The 12,323-nt window shown below is 50.3% G+C and overlaps 1 protein-coding gene across 1 annotated transcript in view; it reads left to right on the forward strand.

The window, feature by feature from the left end:
- fstl4 (follistatin-like 4) overlaps window positions 1–12,323 on the forward strand; it is a 34,478-nt gene continuing 22,155 nt past the window's right edge. Inside the window, exons 1-3 of the mRNA XM_077740461.1 lie at window positions 1–284; window positions 3,739–3,851; window positions 3,934–3,967. Coding sequence (XP_077596587.1) covers window positions 3,753–3,851; window positions 3,934–3,967 — 133 coding nt within the window. The 5' untranslated portion in view covers window positions 1–284; window positions 3,739–3,752. The remainder of the gene's footprint in view (window positions 285–3,738; window positions 3,852–3,933; window positions 3,968–12,323) is intronic.

Raw genomic sequence — 12,323 nt, forward strand, 5'->3', positions numbered from 1 at the left:
CCCCCTCTCGGCCCACGTCAGCACGGCAGCGCGCTTGAAATAGGGCGGCGGAGATGCGCGGCGCTCCCAGACGACGGCGAGCACCGAGAGGAGGAGAGAAGCCCGCCAGCGGCAGCAAGCCAGCGCCAGGAAGCCAGCGCCAGGAAGCCAGCGCCAAGAAGCCACAAGACGCCGCAGCAGCCAGATGGCCGAGCGCCGCTGAGGCTTTGAGGATCCCCGGCACTCGGACACGCTCCCGCCTGGACTCTTTTCCCGCCGTCTTATTCACCTCGCCACTCTGGCGGGTAAGTTTCTCACCTCGCCATCGCCATCGCAATGCAGAAACGGGAGCGTCGTCGAGGGTCCGCGCACGTCCGCCGCCGCCGTCGGCGGGAAACATTCCGTGGGATGGAGCCGGCGTCCGTGGCACGCAAAGGGTTAAAAACAAAAGAGAAACAAGCCACGCCGTCATAAATGGTGGACCGGCGTAATTGCTTTGGATGCCGTACTTGACATATTCTTTATTGAAGGACACCAAAAAAAATAATAATAATAATCATTTGCGTGTGGACCAAATTTGTCCTCCGTTATGGGTTGGCGTCCAAGCGTTTTCGAGCCGCTCTTTTAGAGTGACCGCCAAGCATTCCATTGATAATTGTAGTGGATGCGGGCAAAATTGCCAACTCTTTGGTAAGCAACGACAGCGACGGTCGCAATAGATTGGCCGCCGCTTTGCCGCCGCTTTGCCGCCGCATCTGCGGCGCTACCGTAGCAACTATTTTTGTGGGCTAGTACGACGTTGTCATCTTGAAATTGCGGCCGGTTGAAGGAATATTTTGTCGCTGTCCGAGGTGCCGAACGCCACAATATCGCTCCGCAAAAACATATTGCTTATGGTCCCACAATAATCAGCCCTATTCATACGACTGTTTAAGAGTCGATTTGAGGGAAACGGGACTTTCTTAGGCTTTGCCGTCCGTTTTGGAAAGACTTTGCTTGTCTGTAACGCCGCCGCCGCCACGACGTATTGGGATAATGGCGTTAAATCCGGGCTCGGGGGATGATGAAAATGGCCGCATACGTAAAATGTCTGTGCACAAATCCATGATTTATTCAAGGCTGTATTTCTAGGGAGAGAGCCACGCACACGCAGCCGCCGCTTGCTGCTTTTATCCAGCCAAACAAAAGTTACCATCTTCCAACCCCCCCCAAAATGTCACCCTTCTGCCATTCGGGGATAATTGCACATGGCCATGTTCATACTGCATAAGCTCATAGTATATATATATATATATATCTATTTTTTTCCCCTTCCTTCAACCTGGCGCCTAGAGATATTTTCTACAAAAGAGCTTTTTCAGGTTAAGATGATTTCCGAGGCAGACGACGCAATCGCCCGCCCGGCACAGCGTGCACCGCTGGCGCTTTTTTTTCTTCCTCACAGCCCGCAGACCATAATCACAATACTCCCCTCGTATGTATAATAACGGCGAATGCTTTGGGTCGGGGGAATTGGATGGGCACAGCGGGTGGCCCCCTTAGTCGTCAGCCAGGTGCCGCCAATTGCGTCACCAGGTGGCCATTTTGCGCGCTAGTGCATACTTTCAATGACGTTTCGGGGGGCTTTGTTGTGGGGATTTTGACTTGCGGAACACCGGAAATGACGCTCGTCCGACTCCTCTTTTATTTAGTGACTTTGCGGTGGGCTGGAAATTCCTATTTAGTATGACGCCATCCCAGAGGCCATCCCAGAGGCCATCCCAACCCAAATCATGCTTTTAGACATTTGAAAGTTCCAAGCATTGGACGCCCGTCTTTGTCAACGCTAGAGCAAATCCCCGCGTCCCACTGAGGGTTTTTTTTTTCCTGCGGCTTTTGGTGTCTCTGCAAGGGAGATTAAAATGGTTTAAAAAAACAAGACCATTTTGAGATAATGACAGATGGTGAGACACTTTGTTTTTCTCTGCTGGGAGATATTCAAATTTAAAGGCACACACACACACACACACACACATGCGATCCTAAGAGTTGTTTGGAAAAATAATTGTAATAGTCGCGAGGCCAGGGACGCCGCCAATTTTTTTTTTTTTTCTTCTTTTTGTTTTCTTCTTCGTGGCCACTTGAAATTCCGCTCAGTAACGTCGAACTTCCACAAGTGACCTTTGCCGCCCCGTGGGCTCCGGGCAAAGAGTCGGGACGTAATGGGAGGAGGGCCTTAGCCCAAAGGTCACCTCCCAAATATGGCTTCCCCTAGTCAAATGTCATTCGGAAAAAAAAAAAACGCATTCCCAATCGATACGTCGATTTGGGTTTGGTCGCAAAAAAAAAAAAAAAACGGGTTGGCTTTTGGTCCCGGTGAAAATAGGAAGGCAAATAAAGAAGGAGTTTCTCTTGGCTTCTCTGCTCCGGACCGTTGCAGAACTCTCTGCGGCCCCTGCCTCGAAATTGAACGGAAAGCCGGCCATTTTGGCCGCCGGCCGGCGTAATTGCGCGCTGGCTCCCCATGGAAATCCGGGAGGCGGGAAAAAGGAGAGAAAAAGAAAAAATCCGGCCCGGTGCCATTCTCCCGGAACAAATGTCATTTGGTGCGTCTGTTGGAGTAATGAGGATCCCCGGGTTGACGGCGACCCCTCACGTCTGGCTTTCTCTTTCCGAAGCTAGATGAATCCGGGGGGCCACCGGATTCGACGGCCAGTCAAAGTGCTAATCTTTGAGCTCCAAGTTTCCATGGCCAAGATAGCCGGGAGGTTAAAGCGCTCTCGTCAGCAGACCGTGCGACTCGCCGTCTCAAATCCGACACCGAAAAATAGTCGAGTGCGCTGGAAAAGGGCCAAACGGCGTCCGTTGCGAGGCCAGCCCGGGTCACACAATAGTAGGCCTTGCGCTAATATTTAGAAGGGAAAAAAAATCCAAATCCTCATTTGTGCGTGGCAAAGAAATGTGTGTGTGTGTGGAATGCTTTTGAGGCGCGGGATCAAACGTGGCCGCCCCCAAAGCACAATGAGTGACTTGCCGTCACTAAGCTTAAGTGTAAAATCCCCCCACTCGACCCGACCCCCCCATCCCAAAACTCCCGGGCTTGTTATCCCTGGGTGAAATGAAATAACGCTGGGCAGACTTTCCACGCCGGCCGAACAAGACCACACTTTGTCTTTGTTTGTCGTCTTCTTCTATGCGCTTGTTCTCTCTCTCTCTCTCTGCTACTGAATATTTTACACTGACCTAAAAAAAAAACCGAAGAAGAAAAGAGCCACACCAAGCAGATCCATCTTAAAGGCTGTCCAATACATGACACACTCATTCAGTCTATCTATTTTTTCCATTTTTATTTTTTTTTCTTATCATACTCCATGTGGGAGGTAAACAAGTCCAAAACGAATCAATAATTTGCAGATTTTGATGACCAGGCGCCGCTCTAATTAGATTTCTTTATTGACTCCCTGCCTTCTAATGAATTTTAAAAGGATCCGTTTACACACACACACACACACACACACACACACACACACACACACAGGTGAAGACAGTCACTGGCAGATCTCATTTGCCCGTTCATTTTTAAGACGGCCATTAAGAAACAACGAGCCACGTTTGGCGACAAGAGTGACGTTCCCGATAGTCTCCTCTTCAAGTGCTCGTTTCACAAACGCTTTGCAGATTTGCCACGTAAATGGCTTTGGGAATGGCTCATCATCTTTGGGGGTGTTTGTCACCCATGTCATCACGGCGCCGTGCTAAAAAGTTTGTGTTTCCTGGCAGGGACGCCGCAGGAGATGGGCCGCCTGGCCGTTTGGGTGGCGCTGGCCGCCGCCGCCTTCGCCCTGTCGGCAGCCCGCGGGATTGCCTCCACGTCCTCGGCCACGCCGTCCACGGTAAATCCTCGGTTTATAAGGGAACGTTGTTTTTGTTGTTATCAAAAACGCTCCGCTCACCTGTTTGCGTTTGTGATTGCAGGAGAAGCCGCAGTTGGCCGGGACCGTCCGTCAATGTGAGTACACGCGGACACGTGGCCGTTTCTCCATGGCGAGCAAAGCCAGCCGTTGTGAGCGTGCGTGCGTGCGTGCGTTTCTAAAAAAAAAAAAAAAAAAAAATTCTCATTTCAGAGGTTGTCAGTGGAACGTTGTTATTTATGGCGTTAATTGCCGGCGCGCTTTCTCCCAACAAACACCTGCTCGGCGAGATATTTCCCGACAGAAAACAGGTGTCGCGCCGATGAATGACGTTTGGTGAAGTGCGCACACGCAAGCTAACAATACGTTCAAAAAAAAGGAAAGGAAAGGAAAGGAAAGGCCCGGAGGCCACGCCCGCAAACGACAGTTTGGTGTCACCTCCTTCTCGTTGCTGTTGCTTTCCCACGTTTGCCGCCTTTTTCGCGTTTGCCGCCTTTTTCGCGTTTGCCGCGTTTGCCGGCGGCGTTTCCATCAACATCGCCTCGTTACGGGAACGTTCCATTGTAGCTCTCCTCAATAGCAAAAAGGCAATTAGAGACACGGGATGTGCGGATAAAAGCGACACCAAATCATAGCAAACTTTGTCTTGACTTGTTTATCTTGTTGTTTTTTTTTCCTCTCCACTTGACTCCCTCACGGCCCGCTGGTTGTCCGCTGTTAATTGAACGTCAGCCTCTATCCAATCGTGCGTCTGTACATGTTGGATGGCAAATTATTCCCATCTCAATTTGTATCCCTTTAGTTTTTGGGCCGCGCCTCTCTCTCGTCGTTGGCAGCCTAACCAAGGCGGGCGGCCCATAATTTGACAGCATTCCCGACGCCCCCCGTGGGCCGCGGGACTCCCTCGTCCCGCCCCCCACGTGGAGTCTGCCGTTCGGACTCGTCTCTGCTTTCCCGTTCTCCTCGTCGGCATGACGTGACGGCGACGGTGGCGGTCGGGCTGGCCCACTTTTGCGGAAGACGCAATTTTGTGCCGTGCCGATATTGTGACATTTCCGCTGGAGCATTCTTTTGAAATGTCACCCGTTGCGCTGCACTAGCGTGGGAGACAAAAAAAAAAAAACTGAGAACAACGCGTATGAATCATTCATAGCGCAAACGCTGATTCATTGGCGGGCTTGGAGATGGGCCCGCCCGGCCCCTGGCCTTCTCCACTCTGTCTGTCGTTTGTCGTCGGATCGGACGTGGCTTTCCGTCCAAGCGCGGCATCATGCGATATTGCCCATATTTGATTGACAGCTAGCGTAACGTCTTCCGACGGGCGGCATTTTCTTTTCACCGCCACTCTTTCTGGCTGTGTTACGTCATTGGAAATAGACTTTTTTTTCCTTTTCCGATATTTCTTAAAGATAAATCCACCCCACGTCCCCCAGTGGCCACGGCCAGGCGATTTGCGGCCAACTGGGAACAAAGCTTCATTTCCCTTTTACGACTTTGATAAGGTCTCGGGACGTCGGGGTGATTTAGTGGCCGCCCGGCTTAATGAAATCACTCCTCTTCCTCGTCGGCCAGATTTACGACGACGCTGGGCAAAACTGGTCCGAGCCGCGGACGTGAAAACGGAGGGCGCTTGGCTGGCTTGGCGTCGGAGCCAGGAGGCCGTGGTGTAGATTTATTTTGCCCCAGCGCCTTCCCGTAAAGCCCCTGGCGCCTTTCCCAAACCAAAAAGAAGACACGTTAGCCACTTTTTTTTTTTGCTTTGTCTTGCGTGACTTTGTATACTTGCGTCTTTTTCTGGCCCGCCGACGGACAGGCGGACCAACGTTAGCCAAGGGCCTAGCGGCGCCGAGTATTTAAAGGGCCACCTTAGCCAAACGCGGCAGTTTGACGACGCGGCCGGCTGTGGCGCCCCGGGGTCGTGGGCGTTTGGCCCGCCTCCAAGCGCAAGCCACCTGTCTGCCACGCGCTAAGCAAGCAAGCCACGGCCCGTTAATTGGACAATGAATGAAGGCTTTGGCGGTGACCACATTTAAGAGGACTTCTCACAAGGGTGAGCGCGTCCGTGGATTCTTCCAACTGTGCTGGTATTTCTGGTTCAAAGACGTTCTAAAAATGGCCACCAGTGGAATTCAAATTTGCCTCTGACGTCTCCCGCCCACTTCAAACTTCAGTCGCGTTCATCAGATTTTCCGAAAGAGACGCACGCCATATAGGTCCGAGAATAACTCCACCGTAGCGAGCGCCATGCCTTGGAAAATCTATTTTTAAAAGCGTGTGATGTGAGGAGCCGTTGAAGATTAATTGGGGAGAAAAAGAAAAAAAACAACAAGCACAAAAAGCGGCTGCAGGTGGCCAGATGCTTGAATTATGGATGACGGTACGTGTGGCGAAAAACATCCAGATGGAGGCGGGCGGGCGGGCGGGCGGTTCGCATAAAAAAAGAACACGGGTCAACAAAAGCGCCGGCGCTTGCCCACACTTGTTTTCTTGACTACCATAGAAAAAATGTGGTATCGTATTGCGAGATTTGGTCGTGGAGTTATTAGGCCCAAAAAAAAGCGCTTGTAGAAATGGAATTACGTTAATGTTTCATGAATAGCTCCTATCGCCGCCCGACTATTTCCAGTGTTGGCGAAGCAACCTTGTGCTTTTTGCCTTATCTTTCAATAGACTTGTAAATTGTTCATCTGGGCCCACGGGAGCTCCGCTCACATGCGCATTATCTCCCATTAATTCCCTTTCAAGTCAAAGAAAAATGCTTTTTTATCTTAAAGACACATTTTCTTGCTTTCCAAAGGGAAGCGCCTCCCTTCCTTCATTTTTCTTTTAAAGTCTGGCGGGCCCTTTCTGGGACGACCACCTATCCGCATGTCGACGACTGTGTCTAAAATGTGCTCCGGCGTAGGGCTGTCCAACTGTTTTTTTTTGGGGGGGGGGGGGGGGTGAGGGAAATATGACCGTATTATAATCAATTGTTTGAGTGTAAATATTGACTTGTGCCCATGTGGTATTGAATATAGCTTGCGTTCGTCGCTCCAATTTCTTTTGTTCTCCAAAGTGAAATGAGGCAAACGTTTGCGGCGACAAGTTTAGGGTCGGCGCGCCAGACGCTAGATTGTCAGCCAAGGAGCTCTCTCCATCCTCCCCCCCCCCCAACAGCTTCCCAAGGGCTGCGGAGGATTAGCTGGGAGAAAATTGGCCGCCGCCACGGCTTTGGTCAGTGTTTAGCGCCGGCCCAGCTGGAAAGACTGAAATGAAAGTGGAAGGATCAACTTTTTTTTCTTTTTTTTCTTTTTTTTTTTCTTCTCCCCGAGACTTTTCAATCCACGTGGTTCCTTCGGCGTGGCGGAAATCTCCAAGCGCCCTTTCTTCCTTCCTACTGCTGCTTCTTCTTCTTCTTCTCCCTCAAACGACGGTAACGTCCAATAGAACCAACGGCGTCCAAATTCAAACTTGTTTCAACTCATCGAAATCCAAGATTTTAATATAGGAGTATTGTTTTTTTTTTTTTTTTAATCGGATCTTGTCCCCCAAAGGCCGTAAAAAGGAGACGTTTGTTTGGCGCTTGGCGGGTCAAGTGGAGTGGGCGGGCAGGCGGGCTTGTGCCAGGGCCACTGATTGCAATCACTAGCTTTCATTGAAGCTCCACGGCCGTCCGCTCCTCTTTGATCCGCTCAAAAAGTGGTCAAAAAGACACACTTTGTTGCTTTCCGCCGCGCCGTCCGTGTATGACATCCTTGATTGTAAACCATCAATAGAGATGATGATGATGGCCTGCCTGCCCGTCACGCCAAGGCCGTTTTGGGCCAACGTAGGAGCGAGCCGCTCCAGTGGAGTCCGGTCCGGTGTTTTGTGCTCACAGCCGCTACAAGCAAGAAGAGCGTGTTTGTTGACACAAACGCAGCTATTTGTTCCCGTCCACTGATGAATATGTGCGCCAGCGCAAGTGATTATCGAGTGCTTCTTCTTTGGCCTTTTGTGCGTGGGGGCGGAAGACTTTCATTACAATCTTTGCATATTTTCCAATAACGTTTGATGTGACCTTTGGCTTTCGCGTCTTTCCCAAACCATGGGATGTATTCCGTGCTACGGCCTGGTTTTTGACGTTTGACCAGTTTCATTTCGGAGAGGATAGAAAGAAACAATGTGTATTTGCAGTCGGAGCGCAAAGGATTGTTTTAGATTGAAACTATTTTTTTTCTGGATTTTTTTTTACAACCAAGAATTCCTATTTTTTTCCCCCTGATGAAATGGGCTTCCATATCGGTATTCCGACGGCGTTTGTCTCGCCGTCGGGCCAGCCTCCATTTATTTGCCGTGGCATAAAATGAGGCGGCGTGTTTGGAATGTCATCTGCCTCGAGGATCCTTCTTTATTATTGAAAGGAGCAGCAAAAATCTTCCAAATATCTCCATTTCCTCAATACGTGAGACCTTTGGCAATGTGCAGCCTTTTCAAACCTTCCCGGCCGGCCAGCCGGATACGCGCCAAATTCATCGTTTTTTTTCCCAAGCGCTCGCGCGCTTGCTTCTCGTTGGCCCAGACGCCAAATCTGGCCTTTGACCACCTTCAACTTTTTGAATTGTTGATTTGAATGAGCTTTTCCCTTTTGATGAAAGCATCTTTGTCTTTGTAAAACATTGATCCTGCTCTCCATACTGCCCGTTTTCCAATAACGGAGCTATGGGATGGCGCGCTCGCTCGCTCGCTCTATTTCAGTGTGGGTGGCCGCGGGGACGACTCCATTAGAATGCAGAGCAGATCGCCCGCCAGCGTCTTTTACGCCGCGTAAACGCTGCGGCTCGCCGCTGTAATTAACTCGTAAAAGAGCCGCGTGCTGTCGCCCGACCTCCCAAAGGCTAAAAGTAGGCAGGGGGGGGGCAAAGGCGTCTTGCCGGGGTGGCGCCCTCGTGTAAGGCCGACGGACGGCCGGGTTTTTGCAAGAAAATCCAGCCATTGAAATTCAGGGCAGAAGGACAAAAACAGCCACGCCAAGCTAGAAAGTAATGCAAAAAAAAAGCCTTTTTAGTCTGTAGTTGAAGGACAAGGCAAGACCCCCCCCCCCCCCCCCCAACCCACCGCGTGTGGGCAAAAGTGACAAAAAGCCTCCACCTTTGCCCGCGGCGTCATTACTCAACGGCAAAGTGGCGGGAACAGATTGCTGCTTTTGCTTTTTAGGGTGTATCAAAAAGAAGATGGAGCGCGTCTCTCTCTCTCTCTCTAGCTCGCTCGCTCAAAAGACAAATGAGCCCCCCCGTAGAGTTCAGCCGAGGGAAAAAAAAACGTCTGCAGGGCCGATACGCCGCCTTTTATCACTTATTATACAGCCCACTGCCTCCTATATTGTTCGGGGAGCCCTTTCGTTCGCTAGCTGGCTGGCCCATCCATCCATCTGAAGCGCTAATGTCATCGGGATGGGCCGCGCTTACCATTTTTAAGTCCGTCGTGCCCTTCTTTTTTTACCTCGCCACAGCAATTTTGGCTGGTGAGTCAAGGTGCTCCACGGGCGACCCATCGTCACTCTCGATCGGACAAACTTTTGGAGGACACAGAAAAAAAAGCCATCCGTGTGACAGTTTGTGTTGAAATTGGTGGTCTGTCAATAGCCGTCCCGACCGTAGCAAGTCCCAATCGGGCCCTTTTTCTCCCCCCGGGCCTCATGATGAAGTCAAGTGTAGCGCTAGTAACCGCCAGAAGATAAGCCGTCACGCGGCGCTTCATAACTCTGGGAGCGGCGCCCATTCCGTCGGGTAAACAAACGACGCCGTCTACCGGCGGGTCGGAGGTCACCTTTTTTTTTAAGCCGCGGATTTGCGTACGAGAGTTTTGCCGCTGATTGATTGCTCCAATTATACCTTGGCGTAGGCGTGCAGATAAAAAAAAACGTGCGCCCGCCGGTGAAAGCGCCCGCCTCCCATCACAATACCGTAATGATAAAGTGTGTTTTTTTTGTAATCATGTGGGATTCAATGAAGTACACGCACTCTTCTTTCCATCCATTATTGACCAGCATAATGGCGCCATTACCATTAAATATGAGGCCGATTTTCCCACTGGAAAAAGCGTATGTAGCGTATGTATTTTCTTCACGCGTTTATAGACAGGTTTTTTTTTTTTTTTAGTCCAAGCTTGACCAAAACAAGACGAGGAAAAGAAAGACCTTGAAATGTCCTGGCGTTCGCTCGCTCGCCTGCGCGCGCAAATCATTTTTAATGATTACATTTTCAACTCTTAAATCCGTTAATTTTTTTAATCAAAAAGGAACTCGGGGCTCAGCATTCCAGCTCACGTCCGTGTCCATTAATCAATTTGCGCCCATTAGCGATAACGGAGTGGAGTGCCGTTCGCTGGCTGGCTGGCTGGCCATTGTAGTGGTGCGAGTCCCGTCCCCTAATGAACGGCGCCCCTATCGCACGGCGTCGAGGGCGAGCCAAGGCCGCCGGAAGTCCATCAAAATGCAAATGTCCGTCATGCCGAGCTGGACGTGATTAAACATCTCGGCCATACTTTCTATTTGGATTGGAGCCTCGAGTCAAGTCCACTGAAAAGTGGCCAAAAAAAAAATCCTCATTTTGGACTCTTTTCGGGACATTTTTAGGAACTCCCCCAAAAGTCAATTCATTTATTGTATCTGTTCTATTATTTTGAAATTGTCCCAACTTTCTGTTGAATTTTTCTAGGGTTAAGAGGCAGGTTTTTGCCGATGGTTGGAAGTGTGTCAAGCGTCCCGGGCCACGGGCAAAGTCCTTGTCGAAAGCCCCCCCTCCCCCCCTTGTCTTTACGGGTAGTTTCACCCAGCGGCCTTATGCAAACTTTATGACGTCGACGGCGGCGGACGTCGATGCTGTACTTCAGCTAACCCTGATTTCTCCTGAATGATTTATACCTCTGGGCCACGGGGGCGCTTTAGTGGTCCCCGCTGAGGCCCCGGGGGGCTTCATGGTATCATCAGCAAGTCTTTAAGTGGCTCGCTCTAGCATTTGCTTTCTTCAACTAGACACCCGCACAAATAGTGGCGCGCTCCATGTCTACTTTTTAGCTGGTAGCTTTGAATGTCTCTCTCTCTCTCTCTCTCTCTCTCTCTCTCTCTCTCTCTCTCTCTCTCTCTCTCTCTCTCTCTCTCTGTCTTTTGGCATCCCATGGGTTTGACTGATGGCCCAGGTGTCTCGGAAGCGCAATATTTTGCCACCTTTATCCCGTTTGAGTCATGGGAGTTGCGGCGGCATCCATAAAATAGTTTGTTATTTTCGGTGCTCTCATTAAGAAAGAAAAAGGTTTGGCCAGCTGTTCCAATCCAGTCCAGACAAACGGCGCCCGGCGAGAAGACATTTGCACGTATCGTCCATTAAAGGCATTAATATTCCACAAAGTCCACACACACACACACACACACAGAGCGAGCGGCCGGCGCTTGTGTTAAGTACAAACTCATTTTCTCCATAGCGCTCCCTCATGACATATTTACATTGGACATCAATTATGGATTATGATGTGATTGAAGCTGAGTGGTTCCGTCGTGGCCCCCGGGTGAACCCACCTTGTCGTCAAGGAAAAAATGGAGAGAAAAAAAAAAAAAAAGGAAAAAAATAGCCCCGGATTATTTTGGCCTTTTCATATTTTTGTCCCCTGTGCTTTTGGCCAAATTCTAGCTAGACTCTTGGGTTGGGGGCGCGTGGCGGGGGTTGGCCAAACACCGGGGCGTGCTCATGACCGCTTTTGGCCGCTCCCTCGGAAACGCTCTTCCGCTCACTCGCCGTTGACCTTAAGGTTTTTTTTTTTTAATCCCTTGACAAGGTGTCACCTTCACGTAGAAGTAGAAAACGATGACTTTTTTTTTGTGCGGCTACAACGGAAGGCAGGGCGGCCTCGCAGTTGGGGGGTTCTGGGTTCGATCCCAGCTGGGTCCTCCTGTGTGGACTTGACAGGTTCTTGCACGGCAACTGTCCAAGTACCCCCGTTAGATTGAACTCTCCCATTTTGGACGGGTTAGCCACTCCAACACTATTTTGGGATTATTTCTTCCTGATTTGAACTCATTCAAGAGCAGCTTAATATATAAATATATATAAATGATGATGTGATATTTTCTTCCACCTCCCTTGGAAAGAAAGACTTTCCATAAATTGATGAAACTTGCTTTTCCTGACCTCCTGCGGAGGTCTCTCCACCCGTTCTCCCGCTGTCCTATTTTTGCCCGTCGTCGTCCATCTTTCTCCCTACCTGACACGGCACACACACACACACACACACACACACACACTTTAGGGAGCGCCGACATCCGCCTGTCAACGTCCCACCGGTTCACTTGATGAGATCGCTTGCCTTCTGTTTTACATGAGGCTTTTATTTATTTATTCAACAGCTTCCTTTTGTGTGTGTGTGTGTGTGTGTGTGTGTGTGTTTTGAGGCATGGGCCAGAGGATGATTTGGATCCAAAAAGACATAAAGGCGCAC

This window comes from Stigmatopora nigra, chromosome 19, assembly GCF_051989575.1.
Source record: "Stigmatopora nigra isolate UIUO_SnigA chromosome 19, RoL_Snig_1.1, whole genome shotgun sequence".
Classification (NCBI taxonomy): domain Eukaryota; kingdom Metazoa; phylum Chordata; class Actinopteri; order Syngnathiformes; family Syngnathidae; genus Stigmatopora; species Stigmatopora nigra.